Source organism: Schistocerca piceifrons, chromosome 2, assembly GCF_021461385.2.
Source record: "Schistocerca piceifrons isolate TAMUIC-IGC-003096 chromosome 2, iqSchPice1.1, whole genome shotgun sequence".
Lineage (NCBI taxonomy): Eukaryota > Metazoa > Arthropoda > Insecta > Orthoptera > Acrididae > Schistocerca > Schistocerca piceifrons.
In genome coordinates, this window is record NC_060139.1 from 1,486,094 (window position 1) to 1,506,991 (window position 20,898).

Sequence of the window (20,898 nt, forward strand, 5' to 3'; positions counted from 1 at the left end):
TCATGTGCTAATGGCTTCTGGTACTTTCTGCCGTGGATTTTGCCATTCATAAGGACTGTAGTGGCGACTTGGTCTGCCGTGACGTTAGTAAATTTATCGTTTGACTTTGTGGCGTCACCGTTAAAGTTCCTTAACGGTTTCCAAGCCCGCCTATTGTTCACTTTCATGTCCAGGTTCTCCACGAGGTCACACCATTTGGCTTTGCCGTTCTCAGCTATGACAGACATGAGTTCATCGCCTGCTAAAAGTTTCTCATCATCAAATGGGTCGTTATCGAAGAGCTTCTGGTATCTTTCCAGTAGCGGCTTTGCGTCCTCGGACAGTCCCGTAATGTACTGCGTTCTGCATCCTCGCGGTATTGTTTCCCTAGACACCTTCTGAACGAGTTTGACAAAAGAGTCGTAGATCTCAGGTTGTGGGGGGATTTTTGTTATTTCTACACCAATGAGCTCTCTAAATTTCTTCCTATTGGCCTTTTTAAAGTTGAACTTTCTTTTGAAAGGAACTTGTTCAGGCTTAACAACTGCACTGACCGTACAAATTATGGGCCGATGCTGCGTGTGGGGAATTAGCTCCCCAATCAGTTTTCCACATTCGCCAGCGAGTTTCGTGCTAACAAAGATGTTATCGGGATTGTACCGTTTCTTCCATCTGCCACTATTAAAGGAGCTTGGCCGTTTCGGGTCATGTATGAGCAGTAGATCGTGTACCTCAGCCCAGGTCTCTGGTTCCACTGCGCTGCTGTCCACTAACAGCCGTCCGGATACTTTCGATCAGGTACTGTAACTACGTGAACTTGGCTGCATGGACCCACTTTTACACTGAATTTACGTATCGTGCAATTACAGCCCGTTGTACGAATCCCTGAACCACGCTTTTCCTGTACTCCAGACTGTATTGTGAGTGTAAGCTCTGGTGAGCGAGAACCGACGGCTAGTTCTGTATCCACAGAGACGCTCCGGATGTATACGCCGGGCACTAACTCCGACCGCAAGTGCGTGAAGCCGTACCGCCTGCCCGCCACCGACACCTGTCCTGACGGACTCCAGCTGGAGCCTGGAGACGGCGTCTGGATCCCCGCGCACGCCCTCCACCACGACGAGAAGTACTTCCCCGACCCCGAGCGCTTCGATCCGGAGCGCTTCAGCCCGGAGAACAAGCACCTCGTCAAGCCCTTCACCTACATCCCGTTCGGCGTTGGACCTCGTATTTGCATTGGTAAGACATTTTCCGTTCCTGTTAATGTCTCCATCTTCTCCACACGTTTGTATTTGACATAATTAACTTATAGAAACAGACTTGCCACTACGTTTCTACTATTTATGCTTGAATATTTAGTGAAAACTATTTACACAAACAGTTTATGTATGTGTGTCAGTCATTATCTTCATTATTAAGCTGTGTCTAGGACACTGGTAACGACAAAAGCATATACACTGTAAAAAAATCTAGAATTCAGTGGCTGCATTCAGTCTCGTGTTTTCCTGGACAGACTCTTTCATTTCCACGACGTGTAACTGCGGTCACTCTAAACAGCCTGACTGCGATGGTGCCACTGACAGTGAGTTACTAAAACACCGTTTTACGAAAATCCTTCAGCAAAGAAACCTAAGCAAATATTCCAGAATTTGAATAAAGAACTGCCGCAAAAATCAGTAGTTTAATAGTGGATAACCAGGTGTACCGAAGCAGCTCAAATCACTTAATAAAGGCAAATCCTGCGGTCCAGACTGCGTACCAGTTAGGTTCCCTTCAGACTATGCTAACCTAACAGCAATCACATGCAATAGCTCGCTCGTCGAAAGATCCGTACCTAAAGGTGAGAAAGTTGCAAATATCACACCAGTACTAAGGAAAGAAAATGCGGACAATGCGCCGAATTACAGACCTATTTCCAGTGGCATTGTGAGAAATATATTGTGTTGATTTTGCTCGAGGTAAACTGGCTGTTGACGTACAATTCAGAAAATATCGTTCATGTGAGAAACAAGTAGCTCTTTGTTCTTGAGAAATTATGAGTTCTATCGACAGGAGGTCTCAATTTGATTTCACATTTCTGGATTTCCGGGAGGTTTTCGATACCGTTCTTCACAAGCGACTCCCATTGAAATTGCTTGCCTACGGAATACCGTCATACAGTACGACTGGTTTCGTGATCTGCTGTCAGAAAGGTCTCAGTTCATAGTAACTGACGGCCCAGTCATCGAGAAAAACCGAAGCAATGAGGGGCATCCGTAAGGAAGTCTTATAGGTACTCTGGTGTTCCTAATCTATATAAATGATTTTGGAAACGATCTGAACAGCCATCTTAGATTGTTTGCAGATGATCCTATCATTTGCCGTCTAGTAAAGTCATCAGAAGATCAAAACTAATTGTAACATCATTTAGACAAAATACCTGTATGGTGTGAACAGTGACAATTGACGCTAAATAATGAAAATATTGAGGTCATCCTGTAGCCTCCCTCTTACTAATCGGACTATCCTGCTTGCGATGTAAAATATGACCGTGGATCGCGCGTATGCCAAATGGATTTTTTTCCTAATTGTAAAAGGCTATCTTTCCCGAAGAAGTGATACCAATAAGTAGGAGGAAAATGTACAACCGACCCTTCTGATGGAAAGTCTACTAAAAATAAAAGTAATTAAACCGCACAGGGCTATAATTTGGAAAATGAAAGTTATTTTGTGCATTCACTCCCGAACAACACTGGACAGAAAGGGGTTCCACTGATCATGAATCCAAAAATTTACACTAATGAACGAAAAGGAAGTAATTAACGGTCGCCAGCCCACTAAGGCAATTTACATCCAAAATCCTGTACAAGATGATGGGAAAGAAAAACATGTATTATTAAACACTGACGTGGCAACTATGGGTTGCCACTTTTTTTTTTTTTTTTTACACTAATTTTAAGTGAGTATGTAATGATAAAGAAAACTAAAAAGTCACTCTTAAGTTTTGTTTGGCATTAAATTTTGAAAAAGGCAATCGAGTAATGATTGGAAAGTATGTAAGTAAACTGTATGTTAGTAGTGAACTTCGTTACATGAACAATGACTTTCAGTGACCTCAACATAACGTCATGAAAGAAATTTAGAAAAAAAAAAGTAAGCACTTGCGACTTTGCCGTTATTTATTTTGCAAATAGGATTTCATATTATTGTCTGAACAACTGAGTCTCTTTTGCTGACTTGAACACTAGAGTACGTACCAAACCAAACAGCCATGTGCTCCAAGCTGTATGTAAAATAAATAAAACTTCTGCACTTTTAATTTGTGCATTTCTTTGGATTTGTATTTTTTCCAGAGATTGATTCTTGAAAAATGAAATTGCTTTACTTTAGTCATATTCTGAAACCTCTGTTGTACAACAGTTAATTGAAAGTAGACTGGGGCTAAAATTCTTAAAAGTGAAATTATTCATTAATAAACTGGCTGTAACTATTCAATTTGTTTCTTATGACACTCAGTTAGCATATAAAGAAAAAAAGGAACAAGGATCCTGCTTGGTAATAGTGTCTGGGGACAATGAGGACACAATCGCCCTAAATTCAACTGATTATTATTCAAATAAATTTTATCAATCAAATAACATTCAGTTGTGCTGCCGGGTTAGCCGTTAATACTTTCTACCAATGAACAGTCTTACTTCAGTGCTGTGCATACGACGAAACTCGAAGCCGACGACGAAACTGCGTTGCTGGAACTGCTTCTGTTGTTGAAGATGGTAGAATATTGTGGAGCCAGGCTAATTATGGGAACAGGCAATCGTAATTAATACAGCCTCTTCCGCCCGTCCACTGTCCATACTCCAGCTCTAGACATCTGGCCGGCACGCGTACATGATACCGCCGAAAATGGTACTCTCTACTGCGAGAGCGATAACACCACACTTCCGCACACAGCAAGCGCTGGAACCCGTTTCCCTCTCTTCCACGTGCTCAGCGCAACAACTCCGTACCCAAAGATTTTACAACGCACAAGCACTGCTATTATCGTTGCTAGTCGATGCAAATAACAATTCCTTTGGCTTTTTCCCAGAGCTTATAAGTTTCACAGTAAAACAATGAAACGTCAACAGACTTGTACCTAAATGTACACATACACTGAAGTAATGTCCTTACTTATTAAAAGAAAGCATTTAAATTACAAATATTTACGTACAATTAAAAGAAAAGTTATATATCGGTAGCTGGTGCCATGCATCCTGCATTTTCAGTGTTACGATCCTTATGAATACTACTAAAAGGAATCTGTTAAATTTCAGTTACACAACAAATTACAAAAATCTGAGGACTGTCAATTCAAATAAATGCCTGGAGATAACAATTACAAATACTTGAACTAGAATGTTCACACAGAAAATTTTGTGGGGAAGAGCAACCAAAGGTTGTGTGCCGTTGAGAAAACTTTTAGAAGATGCAACAGGTCTGCTAAAGCACCTGAATATACGACGCTTGTCAATTCTCTTCTGGAGTATTACTGCGCGGTATGTGAATCTGTATCAGACATAAATTACAGAGGACATCGAAATACTTCAGAGAAGGGCAGCTCGTTTAGCACTGTAACGAAATAGCGGGAGAGTGTCACGGATATGATACACGAGTTGCGGTCGCAATGATTAAAATAAAATAAAATTGCGGCCAAATCTTTCCACGGAATTTCGATCACCAAATTTCTCCTCTGAATGTGAAAGTATTTTATCAACGACCATCTACATAGGGCGAAATGTGCATCGTATAAAATAAAAAAAAAATCTGAGCTCGCACGCAATGATCCGAGAGTTCGTTTCTCCCCAGCGCTGTTCGAGAGTGGAACTGTAGAGAAACAGTGCGAGAGTGGTTCGGTGAATCGTCTGCCAGACACTTAATGGTGAATTGAAGAGTGCTCATGCAGATGTAGATCTAAGATATTTCGTGTGAGGCTCTGAATGAACGGAACGTTACTTTGACTGTCATTAAGTTGCAAATGTAGTTTAACTTTTAGTTTTATGTACCCAGCCTCAGCTCTTGGTGTGTCATTCAGTTCACTGACCTTGACTGTAGCAGTAAAAACAATTATTAAACATTATTTTGGAGTCTTGCGGCCGCTGTGTGAGGGTGCTGGGGGCCAGCGCGGCGTACCACTTGTCCAGTAGAGTCGTACAGAACTTTACTAACGGGTCTCTAATGGAGGTCTTCTCAGAAACTTTCGTCTGCTGATACATCTACAGGTAATTTGAGACTCACTGAGAAACTAATACAGGCACAACAACAGAAAAGGTTAAGTGTGGGCGCCATAAGTTCTGCGTTAGTTATTCAGAAATGTAGAGACTTGCACAAGATAGTCTTACGTGGATAGCTGGCTCAAACCAGTTTTCCGATTAAAGACCACAATAACACCAACAGTAACAACAACAGTTCTTAGTTAAATCCTCAGTCAACCGTGTGTTTTTATGTTACTTACAGAATAAATCGTTAATTTGCTTCGACCCCCCCCCCTCCCATCCCAAACAGGACAGGATCAAGCCAGATGCGCATTGAGTCACCTTTGTTTTTATTTGGGAAATTTGTTTAAGCAGCACAGCTAAACAGATTATAAAGGAAAAAAGTTCCTGGACATCCAGTTGAACTTACCCTGTAGGACAGTATGTTGCGCATGCTATGGCATACACGTGCAGTCGAAATTCGTCAACAAGAAAGGTTCTTTTACGTCCTAATAACCAACCGAGAGAACCCACGAATCCGGACATTGCAAGAGACAGATTAAACGTGCGCCTAACATTACAAATGGCTCTGAGCACTATGGGACTTTAACATCTGAGGTCATCAGTCCCCTAGAACTTAGAACTACTTAAACCTAACTAACCTAAGGACATCAAACACATCCATGCCCGAGGCAGGATTCGAACCTGCGACCGTAGCAGCAGCGCGGTTCCGGACTGAGGCGCCTAGGACCGCTCGGGCACAGCGGCCGGCTGCCTAACATTACAATTAGCAACATTATTATCAAGTGCATACTTCCGGAAGTCACTGATTCCAGTCACAATGGTGATATATCAAATTAACCGATGCGCGCCACAAACTCTGAACTTCACTGTTGACCTAAGGCAGGAATAGTCGTTATAAACTGTTGTGGAGGGAGAGCTTTTGATGTTGTCTGGTAGACCCCAAGCGACAGCTTCAGCTCCCTGATTGGAATGGTTTTCTTTCCTTGTGCACGTTGCTGTCTTTCAACATTGAAGTTTGAGGATTGTGAATTAGGTATGACGGGGGGAGAATGGGGCGGCTGCCGAGCGACGGACGGATCACCATCAACCATCTCACATGTCCTCCAGACATGTCCAGGAGACACTGCCAGGGGTTTGGCATTTAACACAGTACACCAGCACAAAATCCGGTGATCAGGAATCTTACGAAACCACGTCTCCTCCTAGTGCGGTGAAATTTTCTTCCACAAGCGGTGTTCTGACCTGTTACCGCCTACGCTAGCTCGAGTGCACACTCGTGCGTCAGTAATTTCTGTCTCGACTTACCTTAATATCATTTATCGAGAGGCTATAGGATTCTGTTTTAGCCGGCCAGAGTCACTTTGCGGTTCTAGGCGCTACAGTCTGGAGCCGAACGACCGCTACGGTCGTAGGTTCAAATCCTGCCTCGGGCATGGATGTGTGTGATGTCCTTAGGATAGTTAGGTTTAATTAGTTCTAAGTTCTAGGCGACTGATGACCTCAGAAGTTAAGTTCAATAGTGCTCAGGGCCATTTGAACAATTAGAGTTACAGGAAGGGTTGATATATGGTGCTGGAGCTTCGTAGAGCTGCTGCTCACAAGCTATTTGTAAGAGTCACGGCCGGCTCGTCATTTAGGACATTTTGTCATGATACCGAGAGGTTCGTAAACGAGGGATCGGTTCTGAAAATACAGTCGAAATTAGATACACCGTGTACAGCTTGCTGCTAACGATCACAGCCTCTCTTCAACCACTACGGCCAAAACAGTTTATATTAATTTAATAATTTAGATGATAGTGCGAATCATGAATGAAAGAGCCAAAATTGCTCGCCAGATTACTAAACTGAAAAAATGTGAACATCGCTGTTTAGTTAACTCGTCATACAGTAGTGATTTAAGTAATCTCGAAATACATGTAAGACACACATAAGGCAACAGGAATTTGTGTCTAGCTAGGAGAAGGCAGTCTGTGATTGTGTTCAGAAAATGTATTGTTTGTGAAATTCTGGGAAGTATTAATACAGAAAATGAACTGTAGCTACTTACTTATTATGAATTGTTCCCCAGTAGGCACTACAAACTCATCACACTACATTAATGCTCATTAATGCTAACTACCCCGCCCTCCCCCCCCCCCCCCCCCCATGAACCATGGACTTTGCCGTTGGTGGGGAGGCTTGCGTGCCTCAGCGATGCAGATGGCCGTACCGTAGGTGCAACCACAACGGAGGGGTATCTGTTGAGAGGCCGGACAAACGTGTGGTTCCTGAAGAGGGGCAGCAGCCTTTTCAGTAGTTGCAGGGGCAACAGTCTGGATGATTGACTGACCTGGCCTTGTAACACTAACCAAAACGGCCTTGCTGTTATGGTACTGCGAACGGCTGAAAGCAAGGGGAAACTACAGCCGTAATTTTTCCCGAGGGCATGCAGCTTTACTGTATGATTAAATGATGATGACATCCTCTTGCGTAAAGTATTCAGGAGTAAAATAGTCCCCCATTCGGATCTCCGGCCAGGGACTACTCAGGAGGACGTTGTTATCAGTAGAAAGGAAACTGGTGCTCCACGGATCGGAGCGTGGAATGTCAGATCCCTTAATCGGGCAGGTAGGTTAGACAATTTAAAAAGGGAAATGGATAGGTTAAAGTCAGGTACAGTGGGAATTAGTGACGTTCGGTGGCAGGAGGAACAAGACTTTTGGTCAGGGGAATACAGGGTTATAAATACAAAATCAAATAGGGGTAATGCAGGAGTAGGTATAATAATGAATAAAAAATAGGAGTGCAGGTAAGCTACTACAAACAGCATAATGAACGCATTATTGTAGCCAAGATAGACACGAAGCCCACGCCTACTACAGTAGTACAAGTTTATATGCCAACTAGCTCTGCAGATGATGAAGAAATTGATGAAATGTATGATGAGATAAAAGAAATTATTCGGGTAGTGAAGGGAGACGAAAATTTAATAGTCATGGGTGACTGAAATTCGAGAGTAGGAAAAGGAAGAGAAGGAAACGTAGTAGGTGAATATGGATTGGGGGGGAAGAAATGAAAGTGGAAGCCGCCTGGTAGAATTTTGCGCAGAGCATAACTTAATCATAGCTAACACTTGGTTCAAGAATCATGAAATACAGTTGTATTCATGGAAGAACCCTGGAGATACTAGAAGGTTTCAGATAGATTATATAATGGTAAGACAAAGATTTAGGAACCAGATTTTAAATTGTAAGATATTTCCACGTTCAGATATGGACTCTGACCACAATCTGTTGGTTATGAGCTGTAGATTAAAACTGAAGAAACTGCAAAAAGGCGGAAATATATGGAGATGGGACCCGGATAAACTGAAAGAACCAGAGGTTGTACAGAGTCTCAGGGAGAGCACAAGGGAACTATTGACAGGAATGGGGTAAAGAAATATAGTAGAAGAAGAATGGGTAGCTTTGAGGAATGAAATAGTGAAGGCAGCAGAGGATCAAGTAGGTAAAAAGACGAGGGCTAGTAGAAATCCTTGGGTAACAGAAGAGATACTGAATTTAATTTGATGAAAGGAGAAAATACAAAAATGCAGTAAGTGAAGCAGGGAAAAAGGAATACAAACGTCTCAAAAATGAGGTCGACAGGAAGTGCAAAATGGCTAAGCAGGGATGGCTAGAGGACAAAGGTAAGGATTTAGAGGCTTATCTCACGAGGGGTAAGATAGATACTGCGTACAGGAAAATTAAAGAGACCTTTGGAGAAAAGGGAACCACTTGCATGAATATCAAGAGCTCAGATGGAAGCCCAGTTCTAAGCAAAGAAGGGAAAGCAGAAAGGTGGAAGGAGTATATACAGGGTCTATACAGGGACAATGTTCTTGAGGACAATATTATGGAAATGGAAGAGGAAGTAGATGAAGATGAAATGGGAGATATGATACTGCGTGAAGTGTTTGACAGAGCACTGAAAGACCTAAGTCGAAACAAGGCCCCAGGAGTAGACAACATTCCATTAGAACTACTGATAGCCTAGGGAGAGCCAGTTCTGACAAAACTCTACCATCTGGTGAGCAATATGTATGAGACAGGCGAAATTCCTTCAGACGTCAAGAAGAATATAATAATTCCAATCCCAAAGAAAGCAGGTGTTGACAGATGTGAAAATTACCGAATTATCAGTTTAATAAGTCACAGCTGCAAAATACTAACTCGAATTCTTTACAGACGAATGGAAGAACTGGTAGACGCCGACCTCGGGAAAGATCAGTTTGGATTCCGTAGAAATGTTGGAACACGTGAGGCAATACTGACCCCACGACTTATCTTAGAAAATAGATTAAGGAAAGGCAAACTTACGTTTCTGGAATTTGTAAACTTAGAGAAAGCTTTTGACAATGTTGACTGGAATACTGTCTTTCAAATTCTGAAGGTGCCAGGGGTCAGATACAGGGAACGAAAGGCTAATTACAATTTGTATAGAAACCAGATGGCAGATAGAAGAGTTGAGGGTCGTGAAAGGGAAGCAGGGGTTGGGAAGGGAGTGAGACAGGGTTGTAGCCTATCTCCGATGCTATTGAATCTCTATATTGAACTAGCAGTAAAGAAAACAAAAGAAAAATTTGGAGTAGGAATGAAAATCCATGGAGAAGAAATGAAAACTTTGATGTTTGCCGATGACACTGTAATTCTGTCAGAGACAGCAAAGAACCTGCAACAGCAGTTGAACTGAATGGACAGTGTCTTGAAAGGAGGATATAAGATGAGCATCAACAAGAGCAAAACGAGGATAATTTAATGCAGTCGAATTAACTCAGGTGATGCTGAGGGAATTAGATTAGGTAATGAGACTCTTAAAGTAGTACATGAGTTTTGCTATTTGGGGAACAAAATAACTGATGATGCTCGAAGTAGAGAAGATATAAAATGTACGTGCAATGGCTAGGTAAGCGTTTCTGTAGAAGGGAAATTTGTTGACATCGAGTGTAGATTTGTGTGTGCAGGGTGAAAATCGTAGAGGGAGACTAAGAGATGAATAGACTAAGCAGATTCAGAAGAATGTAGGTTGCAGTAGGTACTGGGAGATGAAGAAACTTGCAAAGGTAGGGTAGAGTGGAGAGCTACATGAAACCAGTCTCTGGACTGAAGACCATAACAACATTAGGAATTCGTTATTGAATCCTATATTCCAAGATCCACAGTGTCAAGAGTGTACAACAATACCACATTTCAGGCATTACCTCTCACTCTAGGTAACGCAGTCGCCCATGGCGTTCCCGTGACGACCAAGAACAGCGGCGTTAGCGTGGAGTTGTCAGTGCTAACAGACAAGCAGCAAAGGACGTCATCTCCTGCAGCGCGTCTCCTGTGCTCCCAACCACATAGACTGGATCCTAGCTGACTGGAGAACCATGGGCTGGTCAGCTGAGTCCCGACTTCAGTTGGTTAGAGCTGACGGCTGAATTCGAGTGTGTCGCAGACCGCATGAATTTGTGCACCCAGGATGTCATCAGGGCACTATAGAAGCTGATGGTGGGTCTATAAAGGTGTGACCTGCCATTACAGAAAGCAGATGGCGGTTATAAGAGTCGAGGGACAAGTTGTAGCCTCTCCCTGATGCTATTGAATCTGTATATTGAGCAAAAAGTAAAGGACACAAAAGAAAAGTTAGGAGTAGGTATTAAAATCAATGGAGAAGAGTCGACCTACAAGTTTTCGTGAGTATTAAATAGGTAAACAGTTCCTAATTTATATTTTTTTTTTGTCTTAGACCGGTTTTTGATTTATTAGGGCACCTTCAGGTGACAACTGAAGGTCGAAAACACAGAAAAAATGATTTGCGACTTAACACAGTTGTCACTTGTACAAAAGATACAAAAACTATTTATAGGAAAACACTGCAATTTTTGTCGTGTATATAGATTACTACATGAAAAATAGGGAGGGGAAACCAATTTTTTATGTGGAGATACTGTCAACAGCTGATGATAAATAAGAATAATTTGTAATCTGAATCTAGTATTTGTAAATAAAACTTAGTTTCACAAAGGGGAAAATAGAATCGAGTCTTATCATATAATACTAAGCTCACATTCTGTGTGTTTCTTGTATTTCATCACAAAACATGATACAGAATGCTAACTTAGCATTAAATCTTCAGACTCGATTTACGTTTTTGGTCTCTGTTAGATTAAGTTGCGTTACGAAAACTAGATTCGAACTGTATAGTCGTCTTATTTTTCATCAACTGTTAAATGTATCTGCGCGTAAAAGCTTTGTTGCATCCCCCTTCTTTTAGTTAATGTAATTCTTCCTACGTTATAAAAATGTAATGTTTTCATCTGTAGACACTATATGTAATTTTTCTATCTTTTGTGAAAATAATATCTATATATGTCACACATCATTTTTACCTGTGCTTGCAACATACAGTTTTCACATGAAGATGGCTAAGAAGCCGAAAGCCTCTTCATGACCACAAAGAGATAATTTTGCAGAATGTTAGGAAGTGGTGTGCTCTTTGATATTGTTATCATGTTCTGCCGAGTACCCCCAGAAAATTCAAGCTTTTTTTGTATCTGTCGGTTCTGAAGACACTATGTTGTGGGACGACGTATGACATCGGCCCACAGTTCTCCGGTAATTCAGACCACTTTATGATACTACCCAGTAATGCTTATTACTAGCCGTAACAGCACCTCTCTCACAACTCCCCAAAGAGCGAGCCTTGAAACAGCTATCCTGCATGACGACCCCAAAAGTGTGCTACAGAGAAGTCCCCAAGCCTACAGTTTACGGTAGAAGCTGTCTCTCTCTTTCCAAGCTTTTATCCTGACTCGTGGGGTCTGCATTGTAAATACTGATTTGGAATGGTTAACTTTGAAGGGGTGACCGGTTGCCCTTCCTGTCCCCCCCCCCCCATATCCCCCTGCACGGAAATAGACGGAAATAGTGTACCCCAGCTGTCTGCGTCTAGTGTAGATCATGAAATAGTGCACATGTGTTTGAAATGCCTGCGAGTCGTGTAAATGAGGCGGGACGTGGGGACCAGTCTGGTATTCACCTAGTGGGATGTGGGAAACCGCCTAAAAACCACATCCAAGCTGGCCGGCACACTGGCCCTCGTCGTTAATCCGGTGGGCGGAATCGATCCGGGGCCGGGTCGCCTACCCGAGTCCAGGAAGCAACGCAGCTAACCTGGCGGGTTTTACCGTAGAAGCTGTAATGAGATGAAATAAAACTATTCTTCAGTGTTATTTCGTGCCTTCGAAAATAATTTTGTCAAAGAAAGGGATAGTCTTCATGAATGTTCTGCAATTTCTGCAGAATCAGATAACTGCTTGGTTTTATTTACTCAGCATACAACAAGCAATGAAGGAACATTAACACATAGCTAAGGATGTGTTTCAGTTATCAAATAGCCATGCTAGAACATGCAAAGTAGTTGTCATCAGATAAAATCGTAGGGACAGAAAGTCCTCGTCTTACTCAAAATCGGTTATTCATGTCCCTCTGTTTGTCCCGCCACACTACGGCTTGACGAGCATTGTGAAACGTCCCCTTTGAAGATTTTGTTCCATTGTGTCTAACTTTTGAAGATTTTTCCCATTTGTTTCTGATTTTGTTCATGCGTTGTTCTAACTTTTGAAGATTTTGTTCCATTGTGTCTAACTTTTGTAGCCTTTGTCCCATTTGTTGCATTAACTGTAATAACAATGCACTGGTGTCTGAAACATGTTCCTCAGTGCTTTTCGGCAGTGAAGTTGCACCGGCAACATTCACATTTTGACAAGCAGAAAATGTGTCTTGACTTATTTGAGAAAATGGTGAGGACCCAAAACCTGAATCTGCAGTTTTTGCGAGATTGTGTCCTGTCATTTCGGATTCCTGAGGCAAGCTGTTGCCGACCGATCGATCGATAATGCTTCCCTGTTCACTACCTGTTTCACTGTCTACACCATTATTTGACGCCCGCTCCATTTCCCTATGCACAATTACCAAATTACTACTTTGAATGTCTGTTAATTCATTACACAGCGGTGCTGGTAAGCTACGCTCGTCGTTACTATTATTTCTCAGTTTACTTTGGAGCCTAGTGTTACGTTTTTCACACTCCATTATTGTCACAATATTTCACACGACTCTGTTAAGCCAGTTTTACTACTGATTTATTTTTATTGTTTGCTGCTCATTGCCTTATATTAGTTGTAATATTGCTGTTTGCTTTGCCAATTTGCCTTTTTTTGTCATTGCTGTTTGTGTTAATTGTTTTGTGCTGCTGCATTGCCTCATCCCTTAGTTTAGCATCTGAGCTCAGTAGATTTAAATTAGCTTAAGATGGGGTAGGCCATATAAGAGAACAAGTTGTGATGAATTGGAAGAAATGCATTGAGACGCTATAAGAAAATGGTTTGGCCAAAAAAGTATTTTGAAAGAGGATATGAACAAAAAAAGTAGGGTTTAGGGACAACGGGTTTAGGTAGGATTTTCTTGGAAATAAATGATGAGGTAAGATAATGGAAAATAAATAATGAGGTAAGAAATGTGTGAACATATAAATACAGAAAGCATGCTTGGATAGGATTTTTTTGGTGGGAACAAATGTTGAAATAAGAGGAAAGATATATGGAATGAAATTTTGGGTTGGACTGCAGTACCAAATGTTACACTGAAAAGAAACCCTGCCCTTTCCTCTTGTGTTATTCTGCTATGTGTTTGTGTACTCTTGTATATTTGTGCTTTTCCTGTCTTTATGTGTTTAGCTGATATGAGTTACGTTGTGGAATTTTTCTAATAATATGTTATTTTCTTTGTAAAGATGTTTAGACATTACTTATTCTGTTCTCTTTTAATGCTCATGTGTGAAGTTGATGTTTCGAAAGTTATTCTGATGTTTTATGTATGTAATCATGTCATAATTCCTGTAACACTGATGTATATGTTATTTCGATTCTTTTGTAAAGCCTGTACTACAAATGTTATCTGTATTGTTTTGTACCTTTGTAATTGTATTCTTATGTTATAAAATTGTAATAGACACCAGTTCATCATATTATTAACTTGTAAGTTCCATTTCACTGCACACGTGTCTGTTGGTCATAGTATATGGACAATATGTGAGAAGTAAGGACTGATAGTGTTTGGATGTGTGTTAATAATTCACAAAGGGACTGGATAACAGCATTGCTGGTTCTAAGGAGAATTCCAAAAACTTTGTGAGTGCACAAGTGGTGGTTTATGGACTTGCCATATTATCCACAAGACTCTTCAATGGTGATTGTGCACCTGCACAGTCACAACAGATGGCTGCTAGTCATCTCTACAAGGACTACAGTGGGTCTGCATCTTTGATGACCCACCAATACCATTATTTCTACAAGGACTGCAGTGGGTCTGCACCTCTGGTGGCCCACCAATACCGTAGTCTCTACCAGGACTACAGTGGGTCTGCTCTGGGATGACCTACCTACCAATACTCTTCAAAACGTCGAATGACTCTGCTGTGGGTTTGCTCTGTTGTGGTCCATTACCTGTCAGCATGTCAAGAGTCAGCACTGTCTTTCCATTGGAAGGACAACACTACTTCTTCAAGACTGCATGGAAATCCACTACTTCCGTGTGCATTGTCTTTTACTGTCCAGACTTTGAGAAAAACACTGCAATTTTACTCTGATGAACGATCAGGACTGTCTTTATGGACTGTGAGAAAATCTTTGCTTTTGACCAACATTGTATTAATAAGTGTGTGCTATTGATATCTTTCTTACTGTAATTATGAAAAATTTTTTCAAATCTGTATTGGCCAGTGCCCAAAACAATTTGTAAAATGTTTTTATGGGGAGCATGGGGGCTATGTAAGTACGCTGTTTGGGTTTTTGTATTGGTAACGCCACGTAGTGCTCTGTATGAAAATCACTGGCTGTGCTGTGTGCAGTCTGTGGCTGGTTTGCATTGTTGGAATATTTGCTATTGTAGTGTTGGGCAGCTGGATGTAGCGTTGCGCAGTTGGAGGTGAGCCGCCAGCAGTGGTGGATGTGGGGAGAGAAATGGTGGAGTTTTGAAATTTGTAAGACTGGATGTCATGAACTGCTATGTATATTATGATTTTTTGTTTGTTCTCTATTAAAATCTATCATTTGCTAACTATGCCTATCAGTAGTTAGCGCCTTCCGTAGTTTGAATCTTTTATTTAGCTGGCAGTAGTGGCGCTCGCTGTATTGCAGTAGTTCGAGTAACCAAGATTTTTGTGAGGTAAGTGATTTGTGAAAGGTATAGGTTAATGTTAGTCAGGGCCATTCTTTTGTAGGGATTATTGAAATTCAGATTGCGTTGCGCTAAAGATATTGTGTGTCAGTTTAAGGACAGTCATGTATAATTGTTCAAAGGGGCCGTTTCATAGAAAAACGTAACACTAGGCTCCAAAGTAAACTGAGATAATAGTGACGATGAGCGTAGATAGCCAGCACTACTGTGTAATGAATTAACAGACATTCAAAGTAGTAATTTGGTAACTGTGCATAGGGAAATGGAGTGGGCGTCAAACAATGGTGTAGACAGTGAAACAGGTAGTGAACAGGGAAGAATTATCGATCGATCGGTCGGCAACAGCTTGCCTCAGGAATCCGAAATGACAGGACACAATCTCGCAAATACTGCAGATTCAGGTTTTGGGTCCTCACCGTTTTCTCAAATAAGTCAAGACACATTTTCTACTTGTCAAAATGTGAATGTTGCCGGTGCAACTTCACTGCCGAAAAGCACTGAGGAACATGTTTCAGACACCAGTGCATTGTTATTACAGTTAATGCAACAAATGGGACAAAGGCTACAAACATTAGACACAATGGAACAAAATCTTGAAAAGTTAGACACAACGCTTGAACAAAATCAGAAACAAATGGGACAAAATCTTCAAACGTTAGACACAACGCTTGAACAAAATCAGAAACAAATGGGACAAAATCTTCAAACGTTAGACACAATGGAACAAAATCTTCAAAGGGGACGTTTCATATGTCGACCCTTAGCCGAGGATACCTCACTGGAATCTTCAGATTTTTTCTTGTAGTTTGTGTAATTAGTGTAGCTTTTGTTTATTACTAGCGCGTAATTGTAGAGAGAATTTCCTTTGTAGTTGTAGTTTTTCATTCTTGTGCAGTAATTTTTCTAAGGGGACGTTTCAATTGTACACATTTTCTGCTTCGCTGACTTCTTTAGTTATTGCGCCTCCCAGCTATTTGTATACTTCCTACTTTTCGTTATTTCTTTATCATTAAGAGAATTATATTTACGCTCTCTTGAAATGTAATACTAGGCCCAATAATAATCTTTACAGGGTTTATAGGCCTAGTAAGTGGTACAGAAAGGAAGAAGGTATAAGTGTGCTTGACAACCTAACAGACCGTTTGTAATGCCTTGTGGACAATATTGCGAAGCTTAACACAGAATTTAAACTCCTCTTTTGGTCAAATCCTTCTACCCCAAGAAGATGACTTTCATTCAAACGTTTTTGTATTACATTATAAATAAAATGAGCATTGTAATACAGTAATACTTTTATAGAGTTAAGTCATTTCATTGCGTTGTACGTAAATAAAATGAGTAGTTCGATTTCCTTTCCACAGCTCAGAGATTATTTTCTGTGGCTTCATGAAATGTGAGTGACATAATATAATACCGACAAACCACGTATGTTACAACTGAACTGTCTTTATTTGCGCATCCGGATGTGGGATGCTTATTCGATCTTAAAGTGTAGCTCTATGGCTTCGCCTAAACGCATAACAGTGGATGGTCGATCTGTAAGTAACTGGACAACACATGTTAGTAGATGGACTTTCCAGATGATGAGCATGAGATTGTTGTTACAATAATGAGTAATGTTCGATCTACACTGATGAACCAAACCATTGTGACAAATGCCCACCGCGGTGCTGGGTGCCACCTAGTGTACTCGCGGGCACGTGACGTGGTAACGAAAGTACCGGGTGATCAAGAAGTCAGTATAAATTTGAAAACCTAATAAACCACGGAATAATGTATACATAGAGGTAAAAATTGACACACATGCTTGGAATGACATTGGGTTTTATTAGAACCGAAAAAAAACACCCCCATATTGCTAGACGCGTGAAAGATCTATTGCGCGCGTCGTGTGATGATGATCGTGTGCTCAGCCGCCACTTTCGTCATGCTTGACCTCCCAGGTCCCCAGACCTCAGTCGGTGCGATTATTGGCTTTGGGGTTACCTGAAGTCACAAATGTATCGTGATCAACTGACATCTCTAGGGATGCTGTAAGACAATATCCGACGCCAATGCCTCACCGTAACTCCGGACATGCTTTACAGTGCTGTTCACAACATTATTCCTCGACTACCGCTATTGTTGAGGAATTATGGTGGACATATTGAGCCTTTCCTGTAAAGAACATCATCTTTGCTTTGTCTTACTTTGTTATGCTAATTATTGCTATTCTGATCAGATGAAGCGCCATCTGTCGGACAGTTTTTGAACTTTTGTATTTTTTTGGTTCTAATAAAACCCCTCGTCAATCCAAGCACGTGTGTCAGTTTTTACCTCTCTGTGTACATGATTCCGTGGTTTATTCAGCTTTCAAATTTATTCTGACTTCTTGATCACCCAGTATGTAAGCGGAGCAGGGGCGGACAGGGATCACCATAGCGAAGGCATGGGCTGCAAATTGGGAACTCTATGGAGCTAAGCGACTTTGACAAAGGCCAGATAATTATTACGCAGAGCCTTGAAAGAAAATCTCGGAAATGGCGAAGCTGGTCGAATGTTCATATGCTACTCCCTTGACCATCTACGGAAAGAGTAGAAGGACAGTAAAAATATGATTACGCTCTAAATGGTTGGAAGCACACGACTCTTCACAGAACGCGGGGTTCGGAGGATTGTCTGCTCTGAAAGTAGACAGTGCCGGTGCACGTACAAGCGTTTCACATCACACTCTTCGTCATTCACTGTCGGACATGAAGCTGCACAGTAGACCACCCCAACGCTTTCACATGTTGACCCAACGACATCGTCAATTACGATTGTAGTGGGCACTGGACCATCGGGATTCGACCATCGATCAGCGGAAACGTGTCGGCTCTTCGGATGCATCACATTTTTGCTACACTAGATCGATGGTCCTCTGCACCAATGCTCTCGTCGAGGTGAATGGCGGCTCGAAACGTGCAGCGCGCCACGGACGCAGGCTGGGGGGAGCAATATAACACTATGGGACACACAAACTACGTGCATCCCTTCATGTTTGGTGTCTTCCCCAACGGCGATGTCATCTTTCAGCAGTACAAGTGTTCCAAAAATGACTTTACAAGTTTAAAAATTCATATAAATTTCTTGAAAGGAGATATAGAACTGGATTTAGTGTTATTTTGTAGGCAAACACGTCAAGTTTTTTTTTACCTTACACTAAAGATGTTGTTCGTGGCTTACGACGGTTATCGCGCACACATCCGCTGTAGCACTGCAGGTGTAACCTGCTCAGTGGCGGTTTAAATTCTCGCTCCAAGTTCAATTAGAGAAGCCGTCACAGGATATACAAACACGCTGTCCTTGATGAGTCCCCATAAGAAAAATCAAGTGGTGTCATGTCGGGCGAACGTGGGGGCCATGCAGTTGGCGCATCACGGCCAGTCCATTGACCTGGAAAGCGGTCACTGAGAAATTCCCGGACGTCAGCCGGGCAGTGGACTGGTGCACTATCTTGTAAGATTTAGTTCTTGATCATCCTCATCGGTCTGTGGTATCAAAAATTGTTGTAACGTATCCAGGTACACTATGCCATTGGTGGCTCTCTCACGGAGAAAAGAGGCCGTGCACTTTGTTCTTGCTCAACGCACAAAAAAGTTCAGTTTAGGCCTATTACGAACAGTTTGCAATGTTTGATGTGGATTTTCACTGTCCTAAACCCTACAGTTATGTATGTTAACCTTTCTACTTAAGTGAAAAGTCGACTCGTCAGAAACGATGATTTTTGTCCAAGAAATGTTCATCCTCATGTAGTCGAATCAAAACATCCGCACAGAAGTTCTTGTGGGCCAGTTTATCAGTGTCTTTTAATGCTTGTACGATCGTCAATCTGTACGGTTTGAAATGCAAACGATTTCTCAACCCACGCCAAACGTGGGATTAGCACTTCGCGAGATGCACGCCTCGCCGATTTCGAAGGGCTGTTTACAAAACGTTGTCTCACTCGCTCAAAGACGTCGTCAGATGTGCTTGGACGACATGATGATTTCCCATGTCTTACCGAGCACCCTGGTAAATTGCAGTCCTACTAGGAGGACCTTAGCGTACGTGGTACGGAAATTACGCTGAACTGTTGCCTCCGACTTCGATTCTTCAAACCAAAAAGCACAGCTAACACGCTGTGGTCCAGTGAAGGCAGTCATCTTTAACATCACTGCCGCCAGCGCTCCTTTCGGTGCGATTCGGCACTAGCGAACTACGCGAGACAGTACCTGATGGATATCCCTGCAAATTGACACTACAATCACCTCTGTAGGTGCTATGAATTAATATATGAATTTTCAAAATTGTAAACTCCTTTTTGAAACCCCCTGAATAATTGCCGCTGCCTCCGAGCCAGAACCGTGCTATCAAGGTTTGACGAGCATTATAGAGAACTCATGTTTATGTCTCGGTGACCAAATTCCATTATGCAAATCCTATGAAACCCATCTGGGCCGTCACTGGCTGCCATAACCGCGTACACAAATCAGCGGCCCGTTATTTACTCGAATTACATGACCTATGCGTAGATATCTAATGGTACGAACCTCCACAAACCTACCAATAAGCTTTCGTATCCCTGATACGGAGAATCAGTGATGTATTTCGTTCGAAAGACGGACCAACAAGCTATTAAGCAGCTGATCATAATGTTTTGGTTCATCAGTGAGTCTTCTGACATATGTGCCTTTTTTTCTGTCCACCTAATTTTATCTGCAGGCTGCGGTTGTAATTCAGTTTACGTAAGTTTCTTCACTGGATAACCCACTCGTGTTTCAGCCCAGAGGTTCGCGCTGCTGGAGATGAAGGTGATGCTCGTCTACCTGCTGTCCAGATTCAGTCTCCAGGTGGTCGACAAGACGCCGGTGCCTCTCAAGATCGACCCAAAGAGTGTCGCACTGTCCATCAGTGGCGGCGCCTGGGTGGGAGTCCGTCCACGATGCTGAAGCATTGAGTCGTGATTGGCCGCTGCGTGCAACTCTGCCGGCCTGTTGTCAATCGCACTTAGGCGCAACGTAACTTATCCGTAGGTGTTACAGTATTACCGATATGTACCAAGGCAAGTAAAGTGTCTGAATTTGTCCTGATAATGATAGTGTGTCGTGATGGCGTGGACTCGACACTACGCTAAGGCTTGCAGCGGGGAACATAGATACTCACACTCATATTATATGATCTCTCGGCTTAGACATCTCAAGTCCGTGGAGAGTGTGGTAGCATTGTGTGTGGTAGTATGATTCTGTGCGTGTTGTGTTAAGATGGGAGATTGTAACGTGTGCGTGGGGCACACAGTACTCATTAAAGCCTGTACTATGGTAAATGAGTGGGGTTTACCTTACGAGACAGGATTTTTGTATAGATATCGACCGCGTGTACCTGAATGGAGGCAAATCAGACTTACATCCACTCTGTAATAACAATGATACGTCAAGCAAGTCC

The 20,898-nt window shown here is 42.0% G+C and overlaps 1 protein-coding gene across 1 annotated transcript in view; it reads left to right on the plus strand.

Moving 5' to 3' along the window:
* Positions 1–20,549, plus strand: part of LOC124777215 (cytochrome P450 9e2-like) — a 63,009-nt gene extending 42,460 nt beyond the window's left edge. The window contains exons 7-8 of the mRNA XM_047252532.1: positions 952–1,218; positions 20,239–20,549. Coding sequence (XP_047108488.1) covers positions 952–1,218; positions 20,239–20,405 — 434 coding nt within the window. The 3' untranslated portion in view covers positions 20,406–20,549. The remainder of the gene's footprint in view (positions 1–951; positions 1,219–20,238) is intronic.
* The last annotated feature ends 349 nt before the right edge of the window (positions 20,550–20,898 follow it).